General features: G+C 44.4%; 1 protein-coding gene across 1 annotated transcript; it reads right to left on the bottom strand.

The window, feature by feature from the left end:
• Nucleotides 1-6,240: 6,240 nt before the first annotated feature.
• On the bottom strand, nucleotides 6,241-21,531 carry LOC143955595 (uncharacterized). Its single transcript, XM_077465677.1, has 8 exons — nucleotides 19,668-21,531; nucleotides 16,398-16,532; nucleotides 16,184-16,281; nucleotides 15,882-16,094; nucleotides 15,590-15,796; nucleotides 15,277-15,501; nucleotides 15,001-15,142; nucleotides 6,241-10,290 (listed from the first exon to the last, which is right to left on the bottom strand). Exons 2-8 carry the CDS (start codon nucleotides 16,429-16,431, stop codon nucleotides 8,822-8,824), a joined length of 2,388 nt encoding a protein of 795 aa, XP_077321803.1. The 5' UTR covers nucleotides 16,432-16,532; nucleotides 19,668-21,531; the 3' UTR covers nucleotides 6,241-8,821.
• Between the last annotated feature and the right edge of the window lie 437 nt (nucleotides 21,532-21,968).

Below are 21,968 nucleotides of genomic sequence, written 5' to 3' on the forward strand. Positions count from 1 at the left end.
ATTAGTCAATCAATGAATGGGTAATAGGGACAGGAGGAAGTTGGAGGTGGGGTGGGGGAGGAAGAAAAAATAAATAAATAAATAAATTAAAAAAGGGGGGGGGGGGGAGATGAGAGTCACATTGAAAACAATTTTAGTAATAAAAAAAAATAATAATAATAATAATAGTAATAATAATAATAATAAGGGGAGGGGAAAGAATGAGAAAGGGGTTATATTGTTTGAAGACTCAGAATAGGAGCATCTTGTTGAGGAATAATACATTCTTGTACAATAAATCAAATGGTTAACAAATTATTTGTCAAATAAGATGTATCGTTCATATTTAGAGAAGGGTATAGTAGTATAAAAGGGTGATCAAAGTTTATCGGAGCAGGGTATGATAGGGACAATTCATATAACATATAGAGCTATCACACATCATGTAAGGATATCTTGATACTCATTGGAGAGGGTAAAGAGTAACCAGGGTTGCCAAGTTTCATGAAAGGTGTTACTACTTTCCCGTTTCATTGCTAAGATTTCTTCCATCTTATACATATATTGTATTCTGTCTACCCATTCTTTAATTGTCGGGACCCTGGTGGTTTTCCAGTGTAGGGGGATTAAGCTTTTAGCTGCCGTAATTAAATGTCTACATAAGGACTTCTTGTATTTACTTGTTGCGTATGTATTAATGTGTAGTAAGCATGCCGCTGCGTCTAGAATCATCGTTGTGTCAGTTATTTGTCTGATCCAATTGGTGATTTCATTCCAGTAAGTCTGGATTGCTGTACACTCCCACCAGATGTGTATAAAGGAGCCTATCTCATTTCCACAACGCCAACATGTGTCCGAGGCCGAGGGGAGCCATTTTTTGGTGTTTAGGGGTGTTAAGTACCACTGCGTGAGAATTTTATATGAGATTTCTTGATATTTAGTGCTAAGTGAGCATTTATGTGCAAAAATGCAGGCTTTCTCCCATTGTGTGTCTTGTAAATGGATGTTTAGATCCAGTTCCCATTTTTCTTTATATTTGTTTCTTTCGTTGTGCGTTGGGAGGGTATGCTACTGATGTTGTTTTAGAAATCTGAGAGCCCTTATAACAGATGTCTTCCAGTGGTGTCAATCGTTGAGTAAAAGAGGTTTTATATGTGCTGTTGCGTAGAAAGTCTTTTATTTGAATATAAAACCAGGGGTTTATGAATGAGGCCGTGTACACACGGGCGGATTGTCTGCCCAACTTAGTCCGCTGAACCGTGTTTCAGCGGACAATCCGCTCGTGTGTGGGCTTCAGCGGACTTTTTCAGCGGACAGTCTGACGAACAAAGTCTTACGGAATTTCCGTAATTTTGTCCGTCCAAACTTGGTTTTGTCCGTCCAAACTTGGTTTTGTCCGTCCAAACTTGGTTTTGTCCGTCCAAACTTGGTTTTGTCCGTCCAAACTTGGTTTCAGCGGACAGTCCGCTCGTGAGTAGGCAAGTTGGACGGACTAAGTATGGCGCATGCTCAGAAAGGATTTACACGGCCGAAGGTTGCATTGCAGTGTATTGGACGTCAAATTTCTAGTCCCGTCGTACGTGCCGTACACGTCATCGCGCAAGCTTTCGGCGGACTGTCTGTTCATCGCGTGTGGTCAAGTCCGTTTCTTTCGAAAGTTGAACGGACTGTCTGTCGGATTGTCTGACGAACTTAGTTGGGCAGACAATCCACCCGTGTGTACACGGCCTGAGTCACCATACTCAGATTTAAGGGTGTCTAGTGACTTGAGTTTGTTTTTGTGAAAACAATGTGTGGCTAATAGCTTCATGTTGTGACCTAGGGTTGGCAGTGTTTTATGATATAGTCCAGGGGGAAGTCTGGGTTATTGGTCAGGGGAGTCAACGGGCCTGGGATGGTTGCCAGTTTGTATTGCTGGGCGATCTTGTGCCAGATATTTAAAGTGTTGGCTACCAAAGGGTTCTTCGTATGTTTGGTAGATTTAGAGTGTAACGTCCATGGATAAAATAGTGCCTGTTTTGTGTTGTTTGCTAGTTCGAGTTGTACCCAGTCCTTAATTTTGATGTGACAGTGCCAGTCAATAAGTCTGGTAATATGGGTGGCATAGTGATATTTTTTGAAATCTGGTAAGCCCAATCCTCCTACGTTTTTAGGGAGAGTAAGGGTCCGGAAATTAGTTCTAGGTCTCTTATTAGCCCAAAGGAATTTTCTTTGCAGCGACTGTAGTTTGGAGAAAAAAGAATTGGGTATCGCAATAGGCAATGCGTTGAAGACGTATAGTAGTTTAGGGAGAATAGTCATTTTTAGGATGGCAGCTCTACCGAACCAGGAAAATGATTTGGGAGTCCATCGAAGGAGGTCTTTGGCTATAGAATTTAATAGGGGGACATAATTTGCTGTGTAAAGAGACTCTAATGTACGGGTAAGTTTGATTCCCAAATAATTGAGTGTGTTTTGTTCCCATTTGAATTTGTAATTCCCTTTGAGGCGGTCGAATTCTGCTGGTGGGAGGTTGAGGTTTAGTGCTTCTGATTTTGTATAGTTTATTTTAAAATTTGAGATAAAACCGAACGTCTCAAAAATTTTGAAGAGGTTCGGGAGGGAGACGTGTGGTTGCGTAATAAAGAATAAGAGATCGTCTGCGTAGGCAGCAAGTTTATATTCGCGTCCGTGAATGTCAAGGCCTTTGATATCTGGAGAGAGGTTGATGGTTCTGATGAGTGGTTCCAGTGTTAAGATGAATAGGATAGGGGAGAGAGGGCATCCCTGGCGTGTGCTGTTATTTATCTGGATCGGATTAGATAGGATGTTATTAATTTTGATTTTTGCCTGTGGGAGTTGGTAAAGGGCCTTGATCCAATTCCTAACTGACACTTTGTGGGAACTGGCTGACTGCCACTGACATCGCCAGTGCCAATATTGCAGTGATCAGTGATAATGATATGCACTGTCACTGTACTGATGACACTGGCTGAAAAGAGGTTAACATCTGGGGCAATAAAAGGGTTAAATGTGTGCCTAACGGCATGTAATGTGAGGTCACTTTACTTAGGGATGTGCCGGTTTATATCCCTGCTTAGCAGGGAAACAAAGCCCGGCACATTGCTGCTGTCAGATGAGAGCTCTGTGTTGTTTACCGACACAGAGCTCTCTCCTGTCACACGCTCCACCGATTGTCAGGTCCCGGCCATAAATCATTGGCTGAGAACCGGTGATGTGCTGGAGCCAGTGACAGCACAGCCGGGTGGGCGCACGCACACCCCCTACCCGGAAGTGTATAATCACGTATACAGTATATATACTTGTGTAGCACCCTGAGGTTTAAGCAGGGAGCTCCTCACAAATTTACTTGCCAGGAATAGTTATCCTGGTTGATTGATAGAGATCTATTGATTTCTCCCTAAGTTTGGCCTTGTTGCACATTTCTCTTCTACCACTAGGTGGCCAGGCACTTGGTGGTACTAGATATGAGAAGGGCATCCCAAGGTCAGGTTATGGGTATATGGGATATTTCAGCCAATTGGCAAGGGTTTTCTTGAATTCCTTGGCCTGCTGGGAGAACTTAAATATTCGGGTGGAGTCAGGTGATCTATGTTCTGTGCCACCTGGACGGCTGTCTGGGTGGATGTGTGTCGTATTGCCCGGGTTGCTAGGCCGGAGATTGCGCCTATACCAGGGGCGTCTGGCTGCCAGGCTGAGGGCCTATCCAGAAGCAAGAGAGCAGCGCGGCGTTGGGATTGCAGTCCAACCAAAAGTGTCGGTTCTGCCGGCCGGAGAACCTGCCGTGGTCGGAGGTAGAGGGGAAGCTGTCGCCAGTAAGGGACTATCCACCTTATTACCAGGGACCATGCAACGTTTCAGAGCCACGCAGGGCCCCTTCTTCAGGCAGATGACGGTCACTTGCTTGACGAGGGGGCCCTGCGCGGCTCCGAAACATTGCCGTATGTGTACCATGTGGCCACGTAAATAAAGCTTTGAATCCGTCTGAGGAACCCTTGGTGTGCTGATGACATTTTTACCCTTTAGCTTAAAGGATTGCCTGTGGTTCCCAGCCGATGGTCATTACGGCACCCAGCATTATTACAGCCATTTTCAGGAACGTGTGCGCGAGGAACATTGTGTTCAGAACCTTTCAGCTGACCCGACAACACTGTAAGCATGTTGCCCAAATTCCAGTGCATCCTCCAAGTGAGTCACCAGGCCCTTCTTAGAGACCGGCCTTCTTCCTGGCTCTCTCCACCTAGGGGCTTTCCCCTGGGTCACCTCCTTGGCACAGCTTCCCCCCCCAGAACAGGCAGGACAGTTTCAAGACCACTTCAGCATACATAAGGTCCCAAACAGGCTATTGGGCCTAGCAGAAGAGCTCCATCCAGCGGCACCTCCCTAGGCCTCAGCCAAGAAAGAAACAAAGTCCCAAATATTTATATCCGCCCCCCAGCATGCACCAGTGGCATAAACATCCTACCAGATTGGCTGAAGGAAATATAAATATTCATAACTTAGTTTTGTTTGTGAAATCTCATACTATGACCAGTGGCATCTACTGGCGACAGCGAGAAATCCCAAGCCAACCTTGGCTTGGGGAAAAAACAGGGGAAAAACCTATACCATCAGTCCAAGATAGGCGGCACAGATGGGCATTGATGGGCACTGATAGTTGGCATGGATGGGCACTGATAGGTGGCACGGTTTTGTGCTGATGGATGCCAAACAATAATGCATGCCAATCAGTGATGCCCATTGTGGAAACTGATTGGCATCCATTGTGGGCACTGATCGGCATCCATTGTGGTCTAGGGTGGCATACCTGGTGCTGGGCATCCCTGATGGTCTGGTGGTGTCCCTGGTGGTCCAGTGTGGGCATCCTTGGGGGGGCTGCGCTGATAATCGATCAGCACAGACCCCCCCTGTCAGAGGAGCAGGCAATCGGCGCTCCTCTACTCGCGTCTGACAGACGCGAGTGAGGGAAAGCCGATCACCGGCTCTTCCTATTTACACTGTGATCAGCCGTGATTGGATTTGGCTGATCACGTGGTAAAGAGTCTCCGTCGGGGACTCTTTACCGAGATCGTAGTTGCGGGGTGTCAGACTGACAACCCGCAACAACGATCGTCGTGATGTTCGCCCCCGGGGGCGCACAGTGGCTCAAAATCCTGATCACGTCATATGACGCCCGGTCAGGATTATGAAACCACTTTGCAGCCATCATTTGACAATTGGCGGGCGGCAAGTGCTTAAGAAAGTGTGCCATGCCAAGTGTGCCATGGCGCTGCAGCGTTGGGTGGGCATCATAAAAAGGAGAGAGAGTGTTCCCAACGGACATTGGACTTTTGTGAGACATCTTTCCATTTTTCACCACCAGCTTCTTCTGCAGCCCTCAGCGTTTCGGTCACATGACCTCGCAGAGTCGCAAAGGAAATTGGTGCTGGAAGACTTCCCTTCTGCCAAGTGCTTGCAGGTCTGAATAAGCGGATAGATATCTAATGCCCACCATGTCTTACTGACTGCGGGTCCTGCTCCAATCAATATCGGAAACGGTGAAGCATCTGGGCTCAGGTCCAACAATCCAGAACATCCTTTTAGTACCGGACAAGCAGGCACATGCCACCCTGACACAGCCCCTACCCCCTGTTCTCTTCCTTCTAAATCAAATAAGGCATTTATCCAAATTGAAGATATTCAATAAAACAGAACTCCGACCAACTAGAGCAGAGGTCCTCAACCCACAGGGCCGCAGACCAGTGCCTGTTGGGGGCATGGCCATGCAGCAGGAGGGTGCGGGGGTGGCGTGAGAGTGAGCCAGCTTAACTGGCACTGGCACCCTCCAACCACCAGATGGCGTCCGCTCCCCTTCTCCCAGCACCACTACTCTTTACTTTCTCTGTGGTCACATCAGGAAGAAGCGGAACAGAGATGAGGACAAAGGGGGAGAAGAAGAGGAGGAGGAGAGCCATCATAACCGTCACAGAGCAACACCCCCCAAGCCCCCCCTCCCTCCCCGAGGTGAAAGGCTGCCACCCCCCCCCCCCCCCAAGCTGACAGGCAGCACCCCCAATGCCACCCCCTCAGGGGAAACTAGAGGGAACAACATTGGTCGATTTGAGTCACCACGGTTCTTAAGACTTGTCTTTGGATACATAGTTAAGTTGAAAAAAGACACAAGTCCATCTAGTTATAAAAAAAATATATAAATAAATGGTTGATCAAATAGAAGCATCCCATGGCCAAAAAAAACAAACAATACTGGCGTACCATCTACCCTTCAATAACTAATGCGACAAGATTTATTTTATGTTTTTGTCAATTAGGCAAAACAATAAGGAGTGAACAGTTTTCATGTCACATTTTGTATTTGTAAAGGCACCTTGTAACAAAACACAATTACTTGAATTGCTAAGTGGATTTACCATCTGAAGTCCACTCAACCACAAAACAAAGGAGTGCCGACAAGACCTTTACCATAACCAGGAATGTGGCTTCTTCCAAAGGAGTAGACTATCTCCTCATTTGTTGGGAACATGACGTTATATTGAGGAATGGAGATGGACCTTTCATATGGTGTACAGTATCTCCTCCTCATTTGTTGGGAACATGACGTTATATTGAGGAATGAAGATGGACCTTTCATATGGTGTACAGTATCTCCTCCTCATTTGTTGGGAACATGACGTTATATGGAGGAATGGAGATGGACCTTTCATATGGTGTACAGTATCTCCTCCTCATTTGTTGGGAACATGACGTTATATTGAGGAATGGAGATGGACCTTTCATATGGTGTACAGTATCTCCTCCTCATTTGTTGGGAACATGACGATATATTGAGGAATGGAGATGGACCTTTCATATGGTGTACAGTATCTCCTCCTCATTTGTTGGGAACATGACGTTATATGGAGGAATGGAGATGGACCTTTCATATGGTGTACAGTATCTCCTCCTCATTTGTTGGGAACATGACGTTATATTGAGGAATGGAGATGGACCTTTCATATGGTGTACAGTATCTCCTCCTCATTTGTTGGGAACATGACGTTATATTGAGGGATGGAGATGGACCTTTCACATGGTGTATGGTATCTCCTCCTCATTTGTTGGGAACATGATGTTATATTGAGGAATGGAGATGGACCTTTCATATGGTGTACAGTATCTCCTCCTCATTTGTTGGGAACATGACGTTATATTGAGGAATGGAGATGGACCTTTCATATGATGTACAGTATCTCCTCCTCATTTGTTGGGAACATGACGTTATATTGAGGAATGGAGATGGACCTTTCATATGGTGTACAGTATCTCCTCCTCATTTGTTGGGAACATGACGTTATATTGAGGAATGGAGATGGACCTTTCATATGATGTACAGTATCTCCTCCTCATTTGTTGGGAACATGACGTTATATTGAGGAATGGAGATGGACCTTTCATATGGTGTACAGTATCTCCTCCTCATTTGTTAGGAACATGACATTATATTGAGGAATGGAGATGGACCTTTCATATGATGTACAGTATCTCCTCCTCATTTGTTGGGAACATGACGTTATATTGAGGAATGGAGATGGACCTTTCATATGGTGTACAGTATCTCCTCCTCATTTGTTGGGAACATGACGTTATATTGAGGAATGGAGATGGACCTTTCATATGATGTACAGTATCTCCTCCTCATTTGTTGGGAACATGACGTTATATTGAAGAATGGAGATGGACCTTTCATATGGTGTACAGTATCTCCTCCTCATTTGTTGGGAACATGACGTTATATTGAGGAATGGAGATGGACCTTTCATATGGTGTACAGTATCTCCTCCTCATTTGTTGGGAACATGACGTTATATTGAGGAATGAAGATGGACCTTTCATATGGTGTACAGTATCTCCTCCTCATTTGTTGGGAACATGACGTTATATTGAGGAATGGAGATGGACCTTTCATATGGTGTACAGTATCTCCTCCTCATTTGTTGGGAACATGACGTTATATTGAGGAATGGAGATGGACCTTTCATATGGTGTACAGTATCTCCTCCTCATTTGTTGGGAACATGACGTTATATTGAGGAATGGAGATGGACCTTTCATATGGTGAACAGTATCTCCTCCTCATTTGTTGGGAACATGACGTTATATTGAGGAATGGAGATGGACCTTTCATATGGTGTACAGTATCTCCTCCTCATTTGTTGGGAACATGACATTATATTGAGGGATGGAGATGGACCTTTCATATGGTGTACAGTATCTCCTCCTCATTTGTTGGGAACATGACGTTATATTGAGGAATGGAGATGGACCTTTCATATGGTGTACAGTATCTCCTCCTCATTTGTTGGGAACATGACGTTATATTGAGGAATGGAGATGGACCTTTCATATGGTGTACAGTATCTCCTCCTCATTTGTTGGGAACACGACGTTATATTGAGGAATGGAGATGGACCTTTCATATGGTGTACAGTATCTCCTCCTCATTTGTTGGGAACATGACGTCATATTGAGGAATGGAGGAGGACCTTCTATATGGTGTCTTGATGTTGAGGTTTGAAGACTTTAGTTTCTGCCCCCTTAATACACAAAGTGAAGTGCAAAATCTCTGATACCAGATAAGGACAACATTCCACACACACCATAAGTCCGCCCCTCCAAATGACTGAGCTTGGCGTTTCCAGTTAAGGGTAATTTAGCTTATGTTGGGAACAAGGAGCAGAAACATGCCAAGGAGTCCCAGGACGTCATCAGTCAACGAGCCATTAGGGGACCAACCCCGTATCTTTGTGATACAACTGTTTAATGAAAATAACAATTCAGCCCACAAAAAGGTTGAAAAACATTGGCTTCAGCGGTTGTGCGTTCTCTGGTGTTTAATTAGATGTTCTTTACGTATGAAACATTTCCCGCACTCCGGGCAGCAAAACGGCTTCTCGCCAGTGTGGAGTTTCTGATGCATTTTTAGGCTCGCTTTGTGCGAAAATTGTTTGCTGCACTCGGAGCAGGAAAAGGGCTTTTCACCGGTGTGAACCCTCCGGTGCTCAACCAGCTGCCACCTGGTAAGGAACGACTTCTCGCATTCCAAGCAGGGGAAGACCTGCTCACCGGTGTGACCTCTCTGGTGCAGGAGGAGTTCGGATTTCGTTTTGAAGGACGTCTGGCACTCGGGACAAGAAAAGGGACGCTCGCCCTCGTGACTCTTCTGGTGGGTAATGAGGTGCACCTTCTGAGTGAAACTTTTCCCGCACTCTGAACACGAAAAGGGACGCTCGCCGGTGTGACTTCTCTGGTGTCTAACAAGTTGAACTTTCCGCGAGAAAGACTTGCCGCACTCTGAACATGGAAAAGGACATTCGCCCGTGTGACTTCTCTGGTGGATAAGAAGGTGACCCTTCCGTGCGAAACATTTGTCACACTCCGAGCAGGGAAAGACCTCCTGACCCGTGTGAACCCTCCGATGTACTCGGAGTTCATATTTGGTCTTAAACGCTTTTCCGCACTCCGAGCAGGACAACGAACCTTCGTCTAAGTGAAGCTTCCGATGCTGCGAAAGAGCCGTTTTTTGGCTGAAGCATTTGCCGCACTCTGGGCAGGAAAAAGGACGCTCGCGGTTGTGAGTCTTCTGGTGACTAATGAAGGTGTTCTTCCATGTAAAACCTTTCCCGCACTCCTCACATGTGTACGGCAATTTCTCCGAGTGGCTTTGCTTGTGTATGTTGAGGATATCTTTCCGCGTAAAACGCTTCCCGCACACAGCGCACGGGAAGGGGGCCTCTTTTGTGTGGACTCTCATATGTCCCATCAGAACGCTTCTCACTTTAAAACGTTGACCGCACTCCGAGCACGAAAAGGGCCTTTCTCCGGTGTGAACCCTGATATGATGGACAAGCATGAACTTCTCGGGGAACGACTTCCCGCACTCCGAACACGAATAGGGCCGCACGCCGGTGTGACTTCTTAGATGTCTGCCAAGTTGCGATCTCGACGTGAAGCCTTTTCCACAATGGACGCATAGAAAGGGAGTGTCGCCCGTGTGAACCCTGAGATGCGTCGTCAGGTGACATTTCCTCTTGAAGGACTGATCGCAGTCCGGACAGGGAAAGGGCCTCACGTCCGTGTGATTCTTCATATGTCGGACAAGCTCCGATTTGTTTTTAAAAGATTTCCCGCACTCAGAGCAGGAGTAGGGCCGCTCGTCCGTGTGACGCCTTTGGTGTCTTACGAGTAGTGATTTTAATCGAAAAGACTTCCCGCACTCCGAACATGAAAACGGATTCTCCTCGAAGCGCGTCCTCTCACGGGACTCGTGTCCATCTGCTGGAAGAAAAGGATTTGTGATTTAAGAATAAAAAGTACAATCGTAATATCAATCAAGAAAAACTAAAATTTAGATAAAGTGCTTAACCACTTCAATACCGGGGAGTGGGGGGGGCACTTACACACCTTCCTGCCCAGACCAATTTTGAGCTTTCTGCGCTGTCGCACTTTGAATGACAATTACGCGGTCGTGCTACGCTGTACCCAAACTAAGTTTTTATCATTTTGTTCCCACAAATAGAGATTTCTTTTGGTGGTATTTGATCGCCTCTGCGGTTTTTATTTTCTGCTAAACAAATAAAAAAAGACCAAAAATCATGAAAAAAAAAACATGTTTTTTTTGTTTCAGTTACAAAACTTTGTAAATAAATACGTTTTCTCCTTCACTGATGGGCACTGACGGGGCTGCAGTGATGGGCACTGATAAGGCGGCACTGATGGGCACCGAAGAGGTGGCACCAATGAAGTGGCACTGATAGGCGACACTGATATGCGACACAGACACTGATAGGTGGCACGGATTGTCATGGATAGGTGGCACAGATTGGCATGGATGGGCGGCATGGATAGGTGGCACAAATGGGCATGGATAGGCGGCACGGATGGGCATGGATAGGCGGCACGGATGGGCATGGATAGGCGGCACGGATGGGCATGAATAGGCGGATAGGATGGTCACTTATTGGCGGCTAGGATGGGCACTGATAGAAGGCATTATAATTTAAAGTTTTGTAGGGATGGATGCCAATCAGTGCCAAACAATAATGCATGCCAATCAGTGATGCTCATTGTGGGCACTGATTGGCATTCATTATGGGCACTGATTGGCATTCATTATGGGCACTGGCTGGCATCCCTGGTGGTCTAGGGTGGCATACCTGGTGCTGGCCATCTCCTGGTGGTCTGGTGGCGTCCCTGGTGGTCCAGTGTGGGCTGTGCTGATAATCGATCAGCACAGACCCCCCCCTGTCAGAGGAGCCGGCAATCGGCTCTCCTCTACTCACGTCTGACAGACGCGAGTGAGGAAAAGCCGATCACCGGCTCTTCCTATTTACACTGATTGGACACGGCTGATCACGTGGTAAAGAGTCTCCGTCGGAGACTCTTTACCGAGATCGTAGTTGCAGGGGCTCAGACTGACACACAGCAACAACGATCGCCGTGATGTGCGCCCCCGGGGGCACGCAGCGGCTTAAAATCTTGATCACGTCATATAACGTCCGGTCAGGATTATGAAACCACTTTGCCACCGTCATTTTGCTATATGGCAGACGGCAAGCGGTTAAAAAACAATGATGGTACACCGACATGACGTTATATTGAGGAATGGAGATGGACCTTTCATATGGTGTACAGTATCTCCTCCTCATTTGTTGGGAACATGACGTTATATTGAGGAATGGAGATGGACCTTTCATATGATGTACAGTATCTCCTCCTCATTTGTTGGGAACATGACGTTATATTGAGGAATGGAGATGGACCTTTCATATGGTGTACAGTATCTCCTCCTCATTTGTTGGGAACATGACGTTATATTGAGGAATGGAGATGGACCTTTCATATGGTGTACAGTATCTCCTCCTCATTTGTTGGGAACATGACGATATATTGAGGAATGGAGATGGACCTTTCATATGGTGTACAGTATCTCCTCCTCATATGTTGGGAACATGACGTTATATTGAGGAATGGAGATGGACCTTTCATATGGTGTACAGTATCTCCTCCTCATTTGTTGGGAACATGACGTTATATTGAGGAATGGAGATGGACCTTTCATATGGTGTACAGTATCTCCTCCTCATTTGTTGGGAACATGACGTTATATTGAGGAATGGAGATGGACCTTTCATATGGTGTACAGTATCTCCTCCTCATTTGTTGGGAACATGACATTATATTGAGGAATGGAGATGGACCTTTCATATGGTGTACAGTATCTCCACCTCATTTGTTGGGAACATGACGTTATATTGAGGAATGGAGATGGACCTTTCATATGGTGTACAGTATCTCCTCCTCATTTGTTGGGAACATGACGTTATATTGAGGAATGGAGATGGACCTTTCATATGGTGTACAGTATCTCCTCCTCATTTGTTGGGAACATGACGTTATATTGAGGAATGGAGATGGACCTTTCATATGGTGTACAGTATCTCCTCCTCATTTGTTGGGAACATGACGATATATTGAGGAATGGAGATGGACCTTTCATATGGTGTACAGTATCTCCTCCTCATATGTTGGGAACATGACGTTATATTGAGGAATGGAGATGGACCTTTCATATGGTGTACAGTATCTCCTCCTCATTTGTTGGGAACATGACGTTATATTGAGGAATGGAGATGGACCTTTCATATGGTGTACAGTATCTCCTCCTCATTTGTTGGGAACATGACGTTATATTGAGGAATGGAGATGGACCTTTCATATGGTGTACAGTATCTCCACCTCATTTGTTGGGAACATGACGTTATATTGAGGAATGGAGATGGACCTTTCATATGGTGTACAGTATCTCCTCCTCATTTGTTGGGAACATGACATTATATTGAGGAATGGAGATGGACCTTTCATATGGTGTACAGTATCTCCTCATCATTTGTTGGGAACATGACATTATATTGAGGAATGGAGATGGACCTTTCATATGGTGTACAGTATCTCCTCCTCATTTGTTGGGAACATGACATTATAGTGAGGAATGGAGATGGACCTTTCATATGGTGTACAGTATCTCCTCCTCATTTGTTGGGAACATGACATTATAGTGAGGAATGGAGATGGACCTTTCATATGGTGTACAGTATCTCCTCCTCATTTGTTGGGAACATGACATTATAGTGAGGAATGGAGATGGACCTTTCATATGGTGTACAGTATCTCCTCCTCATTTGTTGGGAACATGACATTATATTGAGGAATGGAGATGGACCTTTCATATGGTGTACAGTATCTCCACCTCATTTGTTGGGAACATGACGTTATATTGAGGAATGGAGATGGACCTTTCATATGGTGTACAGTATCTCCACCTCATTTGTTGGGAACATGACGTTATATTGAGGAATGGAGATGGACCTTTCATATGGTGTACAGTATCTCCACCTCATTTGTTGGGAACATGACGTTATATTGAGGAATGGAGATGGACCTTTCATATGGTGTACAGTATCTCCACCTCATTTGTTGGGAACATGACGTTATATTGAGGAATGGAGATGGACCTTTCATATGGTGTACAGTATCTCCACCTCATTTGTTGGGAACATGACGTTATATTGAGGAATGGAGATGAACCTTTCATATGGTGTACAGTATCTCCTCCTCATTTGTTGGGAACATGACATTATATTGAGGAATGGAGATGGACCTTTCATATGGTGTACAGTATCTCCACCTCATTTGTTGGGAACATGACGTTATATTGAGGAATGGAGACGGACCTTTCATATGGTGTACAGTATCTCCACCTCATTTGTTGGGAACATGACGTTATATTGAGGAATGGAGATGGACCTTTCATATGGTGTACAGTATCTCCTCCTCATTTGTTGGGAACATGACGTTATATTGAGGAATGGGGATGGACCTTTCATATGGTGTACAGTATCTCCTCCTCATTGGTTGGGAACATGACGTTATATTGAGGAATGGAGATGGACCTTTCATATGGTGTACAGTATCTCCTCCTCATTTGTTGGGAACATGACGTTATATTGAGGAATGGAGATGGACCTTTCATATGGTGTACAGTATCTCCTCCTCATTTGTTGGGAACATGACGTTATATTATGGATTGTAAATGGACCTTTCATTTGGTCTTCCTGGACCTTCACCTCATTTGTTTGAGACATGTGGCTGCGAAGGTCCTCTGATCCACCATTGTTTGTTTTTTTATCTCTTTCCATTCCTTAAACGTGTAAGGCTCTGTTCACATTTCCACGTTTTTGAATCACGGGTGGAATCGTTACGATTCTGCCCACGAGTCGCAATAGCGGCAAATCGCAGGACGCCCGTGCGTTTCCAGTGCGTTGCGCGTCGATTTCAATAGGACATCAAAGAAGGCACAATTTGTCCATGATTAATCAGGCGACAATCGATGTGAAAACGAGCAGAGAGAATCGTGGGACGCCCATTGCCCCAAAAGCAATACAGGAGCTTCTTTTGGGCGACGGGCGTCCCACGATTCTGTTTGCGCGTTTTACAGCAGTTGTCGCCTTCATATGCCTAGATGTGAATGGAGCCTAATGCCGCGTACACACGAGCGGAATTTTGGTCGAAAAAAGCTCTGATGGCTTTCCCGATGGGATTTCGCTCGAGCCGTCTTGCATACACACGGTCACACAAAATTCCGACCGACGTACAACGCGTACGACGGGACTAGTAGAAAGAAGTTCAAAAGCCAGTAGCCAATAGCTTATGTCTCGTAGTTGAATCTGAGCAATGCGGGAGTTTTTGCGCGTCGGAATTGCATACACACAAACGCATTTTCGGATAGGAACTTTTTCCAACCGAAAAATTGAGAACCTGCTCTCGGTCTTTTGGTGGCCCGAAATTCGGCCAGCAAAAGCCCGATGGAGCCTACACGCGATTGTATTTTCCGACCAAATGGTCTCATCGGTCTTTTGCTGGCTGAATTTCCGATCGCGTGTACGCGGCATAAAGGTTCAATATGAACAGTTTTTACTCACTAATTACCTGAGCTGATGTCTACGGAAGATTCCTCCTCTTTGATGGTCACCATAACCACATCCTCCTCCGTACATTGCTGACCACCCGTCACATACGTCTCTCCTTCTTCCTTCTTCACCTCAACTTTTATATCAACCAGTTCTTCACCCTAAAACCACAAAATGGTAAAAAAAAACACAACATCCTCAAATCATAAGCACCAATACCTGGAGACCTCAAAGAAGATGATCTCCTTTGGTTTGGAATCGTTTTTAAAGACGGAGATGTTCCAACCTCACCTACCTGATGATGGTGGGGGATGGTGTGATCTTCCTGTGTGGAATCCCGGGAATACAGAGGACGGGGACATCTCTCTGGTGGGTTTCTGTAGCTGGATGACTCCACCATGGTGTTCCTGTGGCAATCCTTGTGTCTTTCTGAAAAATTTTCCATCAAACTGTCCTCCTCATACTCCTCCCCTTTTAACTCTTCTTTAACAATTATATTCAATTTGCTCAGGTCTCCTTTCTGAATATATAACAATAAATTAATTGCAGTAATACGGCTGATAATAAATAGAACACAATTAAACTACCAGCGATTGTTCCTCATCTACCTGATGATGGTGGGGGATGGTGTGACCTTCCTGTGTGGGATCCCGGGAATACAGAGGACGGGGACATCTCTCTGGTGAGGTTCTGGTATTAAGCGGCTCCATCATGTCCTTGTGTCCTTCTGAAAAGTCCTCCATCACTCCATACTCCTCATCCTCCTCTTTATACTCTTCATTAACAACAAAACTATCATCCCCGAGGTTTCCACTCTGAATATATAATAAAACATTCATCGTAACAAACATGATTGTAGATAAATCCCAACTACCAATACAGTAATTGTCAATCATCTACCTGATGATGGTGGGGGATGGTGGGACCTTCCTGTGTGGAATCCCGGGAATACAGAGGACGGGGACATCTCTCTGGTGGGTTTCTGTAGCTGGATGACTCCACCATGGTGTCCTGGTACAGATCTTTGTTTTCTTCCTCCATCACCCCATCCTCATCATCCTCCTCTTTTATCTCTTCTTTAACCTCAACTTTAGAATCTCTCAGGTTTCCACTCTGAATATATAATAAAAATGACATCAATGGTAACAATGCAGATAATGTACAGATCCTAATGATACTATCAGTGATTGTTCCTCATCTACCTGATGATGGTGGGGGATGGTGTGATCTTCCTGTGTGGAATCCCGGGAATACAGAGGACGGGGACATCTCTCTGGTGGGTTCCCATTACTGGATCCATCTGTAGGAAACACACACACTGACTGAATACATTGTTTCTATGTGTTTATCAGATGATGGGGGATCTAGGTGGAGCCTCCGTACTGCTCTCTCCTTTACAATAAAGTCTCCTCTTACCCGGTGATGTGAGGGGCGGCTGATTGTCCATCATGACGTCCTTGTAGAGATCCTTGTGTCCGTCTAAAGATGGATCATGGGATGGGCAGTTGGTTTTCAACTGCTTAGATGTTCTCTTCACTACTTCAGTAAAACCTATTGCAAAAGAGACAGCAATAAATGACCCAAAAGGTAAACCCCTGGAATCCTCAACACCTCTCTAGTTGGGTCTTTATTAAAAGGGATGAACAGTGTGTGATGAGCGAAAGAAATATATACCAAAACCTTTAAGTCTGGTATACATGCTAAAGCGGGAGTCCGCCGTTTTTTTTTTTTGTTTTTAAAAGTCAGCAGCTACAAATACTGCAGCTGCTGACTTTTAAAATAAGGACACTTACCCGCCCAGCGTGCCCGCGATGTCGGCACCCGAAGCCGATCTCTCTCGGGTGCTGCCGCCGCCATCTTCGGTATGGGAATCAGGAGTCACTTCCCGGTTCCCTACTGCGCATGAGCGAGTCGCGCTGCGCAATAAGGATGGTCACCGATGTCTCTGGGATCCGTGTGTTTCCCAGCAGACAACGGGGGGGGGGCCCGCCGGAAGTGGCGTAAAATTACCGCAGATTCTGCGGATATCTATGCCAGAAGTGGGTGCAAATACCTTTAGGGTGGAGCTCCGCTTTAAGAAGGTAACTCATGCAAAAAAAAAAAACAACAATAAAAACAAAAAAAACAATAAAAAAAATTAATAAATTTGTGAGCCCGAGCCCCCCCCATACTAGACCATGACTTGCCAAGAAACGGGAGGGGGGTGAGTGTGCCCCCTCCCTCACCCAAATTGAACCAAACCAGGACACATAACCTCAACATGGACATATTACACAATTCTGGCCAAAATGAGAATCAGAATTTTTTTTAGCTTACAATAAAGATCACTATTCTCGCGGCGTAAAATCTTTCACAATATATATATATATATATATATATATATATATATATATATATATATACACACACATACATACATACACATTATATAAAAAAAATGGGCTAACTTTACTGGTTAGTTTTTTTTTTTATTCATTAAAGTAATTTTTTTCCCCAAAAAAATCCATTTCAAAGACCACTTCTCAAATACAGTGCGACATAAAATATTGCAACAACCAAAAAAAAAAGATTTTAACTTGAAAACAACAACTGCCATAAAAAGGTTTAGTGTCTAAGTGGTTGAGCGTTCCTAATTTACATACAGACGTCTATTCCTTTGATGTAAAAGAAAAAATTGATACAATGTTTAGACGTAACATTCCACTGATAGAATGTTTTAAAACTTGGCAGACTGCCTAGCCTTTGACTTTTGACGGCAGAGAGAAAACTCTTGGCAAATACCAAAGAAGATCGGGAAAGCCTTTGTTGAGATTGCAACGGAGAGAAAAAAAAAAATTAAAAAAAAATTGCGATAAAGATTCTTGGCTATTAATCGTGCAGCTCTACACGGACGGCAAAGTACCTTGCCCCATGTTGATGAGGACTAGGGCCTCTTCCCCATAACTGGGGTTGTGGAGGGGTCTGTGGGTGGCGGGCTTATCAGAATCTGCAATCCCCTTTTAAAAAAACATAAGGGAGTCCCAAGACACTGGCAACCACTATGTGAATGAGTAAGAGGTACACAGTACTACTACTCATTCCTCCAAAAAAAAAAAAAAAAAAAAGTAACCCAAAAATAAAAAAAGGCACCCAAACATTTGACAAGTCCTTTAATAATACAATTTATATCCCTCCCCCAACAACGTTAAGCATGGTAAATCCTTCCTCAGTTACGATACCGATATGGAATTAAAAACCAGGTGGACCTGGAGTACACCGCTAATCCAAACTGTACTACTCGCCGAATGAGAACTCAACATACACCGAACAAGAAGAGTCCGTGGGATGGACATACGGCCTCAGTGCTGCCCCACCCCCTCACCATACCCCCAAATGATAAATTGATGTTTAGGGCCATTACCGAAATGTGTTGTGTGGAGGCACAACACAACTCTACACAATGTCTACAACCTCAAGGGGGTAACAAACCAGAGATCACTTCATGCACTCTACAAATTGGTACGATATTTATTCTATACCTATACTATAAACCAGAGGCTCTGGATAAATAATACTATACTTAGGATGTATCTGGTCTATAAACCAGAGGCTCTGGATGGACAGTTGGATAAATGGTTCTATATTTAGGATGTATCCGGTCTATAAACCAGAGGCTCTGGATGGACAGTTGGATAAATGGTTCTATATTTAGGATGTATGCGGTCTATAAACCAGAGGCTCTGGATGGACAGTTGGATAAATGGTTCTATATTTAGGATGTATGCGGTCTATAAACCAGAGGCTCTGGATGGACAGTTAGATAAATGTCTCTATATTTAGGATGTATTCTGTCTATAAACCAGAGGCTCTGGATAAATAATACTATACTTAGGATGTATCTGGTCTATGAACCAGAGGCTCTGGATGGACAGTTGGATAAATGTCTCTATATTTAGGATGTATGCGGTCTATAAACCAGAGGCTCTGGATGGACAGTTAGATAAATGGCTCTATATTTAGGATGTATCCGGTCTATAAACCAGAGGCTCTGGATGGACAGTGGGATAAATGGTTCTATATTTAGGATGTATCCGGTCTATAAACCAGAGGCTCTGGATGGACAGTTGGATAAATGGTTCTATATTTAGGATGTATCTGGTCTATAAACCAGAGGCTCTGGATGGACAGTTAGATAAATGTCTCTATATTTAGGATGTATGCGGTCTATAAACCAGAGGCTCTGGATGGACAGTTGGATAAATGGTTCTATATTTAGGATGTATCCGGTCTATAAACCAGAGGCTCTGGATGGACAGTTAGATAAATGTCTCTATATTTAGGATGTATGCGGTCTATAAACCAGAGGTTCTGGATGGACAGTTGGATAAATGGCTCTATATTTAGGATGTATGCGGTCTATAAACCAGAGGCTCTGGATGGACAGTTAGATAAATGTCTCTATATTTAGGATGTATGCGGTCTATAAACCAGAGGCTCTGGATGGACAGTTGGATAAATGGCTCTATATTTAGGATGTATCTGGTCTATAAACCAGAGGCTGTGGATGGACAGTTGTATAAATGGCTCTATATTTAGGATGTATCCGGTCTATAAATCATGAAAGACATCTCAATAAATAAAATAAAAAATAAGACGGACATGACGGGGGGGGTTACTGGGTGTAAATAGAAAATAAGATCTTATTACCTCGTTGTCTGTTGCTGCTTCCAGCAACATCTCCTCTCCACTTCCTCCGAATTCACCTCTGACCTGGAATTTCCTGTTTAGATCCTTACATCACTTCCTGTCTAAACCTGACATCACTTCCTGTTGTTGCGTTCCACTGACAATACGTGAGATCACCACCTTGTGTGCAATATAAATATTGCACCTTATACGACGTTCCATCACTTTGCCCCCCCCCCCCAACCCGCTTCGAGGTCCATTTTCCTATTAGGTTATATCAATGATTACACTCGCCGATTATACTTTATATTTTTTTATAACTAAAAGTAAAAACAAAGAATGGATGAAAAAATTCAAATTGACGAATAAAAAATATATTACACAGTAAATGTACAAATATAAATGAATTATTGACAATGTCTTAATTTGATTAACGATATACACGGGATCCATTATTTATTGTCTGTCGTGTCTTTTATTACTAAATGTACACATGTGATCAGTGTCAATGTTTCTTGTACAGGTCCTCTATTTCATGGATGATCCAGCTTCCTATTATTATGAAAAAAGACGAAACTTCCGCTTCTCACCGGGGATCCAGTACTTGTGTCTCTGGTAAGTGCTCAGTGTATAGAGTAGAGCCCAGATCTGAGTCCTCAGACCTGACCAGCTGATCACAGCTCAGATTTACCCTAGGTTCCCTTCTCTGCGTGTGGCTGCGATTCACACACCCGCAACCACCTGCAGTGAAAATATCCATACAAACACAGCTGCATGAAACGCTTAGGGCCGACAGATCCCCCCCCCCCCACCATCCACACTACATTCTCCGACAGCTCTCCTCCACCAGCCACACTACATTCTCCGACAGATCTCCTCCACCATCCACACTACATTCTCCGACAGATCTCCTCCACCATCCACACTACATTCTCTGACAGATCTCCTCCACCATCCACACTACATTCTCCGACAGATCTCCTCCACCATCCACACTACATTCTCAGACAGATCTCCTCCCACCATCCACACTACATTCTCCGACAGATCTCCTCCTCCATCCACACTACATTCTCCGACAGATCTCCTCCACCATCCACACTACATTCTCCGACAGATCTCCTCCACCATCCACACTACATTCTCCGACAGATCTCCTCCACCAGCCACACTACATTCTCCGACAGATCTCCTCCACCATCCACACTACATTCTCCGACAGATCTCCTCCACCATCCACACTACTGTAAGGATTAAGGGATGTCTAAACAAAATGGTTGACAATATGTCTTACTAAATACTTGTCTTTCTCTATACTTCTCTGTAAAATAAGGACTCGTCATCTATTGTCACGTACTCATCAAGAAGAGGCCGCATCAGCCCTAAAAAGCAGTCTACGCCCAGAAGATTGTCTTATCAGCTGATAACACCCGGAGAATTGTCTTATGTGTTTGAAAAATGTTGTTTTTTTTACATTTGCTGATGTTTGCTCTTTTCTGTCTATAAAAGAGAAGTAATAAAGAGCTCAGAGCCAGAGTCAGTCAGAGAGTGTCAGAGTTACGACGGACTTCTGAGCAGAAATACTGAATACCTCCGTGTCTCTTTGCTTAGATAAGAACTCTAACTAACAATTGGGAAACGGTAACATAACCTGACAAATAGGTGACTTGTTGAGGTCACACCTAACATTTCTGGCGCCGCGAACAGGGACCTGCAGAAAGAAACTACAAGAGGCGAACGAACATAAGGACGGAACGAAATGGTCGGGCACATCAAGAACCACAGACAAATCCTGCGCAGGTAAGAAAAGCTTTATTTTCTTATAAACTCTGTGCTTCTTAGATTTGTGCCCACCTGATCTGTCTGAATTGTTCTTCAGGTAAACACCAACCTCTGTAGTAAGCGGGTCTTGAACTTAATATTTTGGCTTATGTTACCGTTGTTTCTTGTCTGTCTACTTGTCATCTGTCTGTTGTGAATGAGATAAGCCCTGTTTGTATGGTGTGAATTGAAACATATATCATCCCAATGGGTAACGGAATGCGCCCTTAACTCGTAAGAGTACTTTGGGGGTCCGACACTTAAGTTTGATATACGCTTTTTGATTCATGAGCCTAAAAACGGGTTGAAAGTATAAGTCCTGACTGCCTCGATAAAGCAGGAATAAGAAACGAATGCTGAGAGATTCCATGGTAATGGGAAGGGAAATAAGGTCTCCACAAAGTCCCGGAGACCTAGTCATATGTGTTTGGCCACCAAAAGGGAATGCTTGTATATGTTGTAGCCGTCAGTCTGGTCATAATATTTGTCAGTTGGCTAGCA

Source organism: Lithobates pipiens, unplaced genomic scaffold (genome assembly GCF_037356315.1).
Source record: "Lithobates pipiens isolate NorthernLeopardFrog02 unplaced genomic scaffold, aLitPip1_a1.2 Scaffold_35, whole genome shotgun sequence".
NCBI classification, from domain to species: domain Eukaryota; kingdom Metazoa; phylum Chordata; class Amphibia; order Anura; family Ranidae; genus Lithobates; species Lithobates pipiens.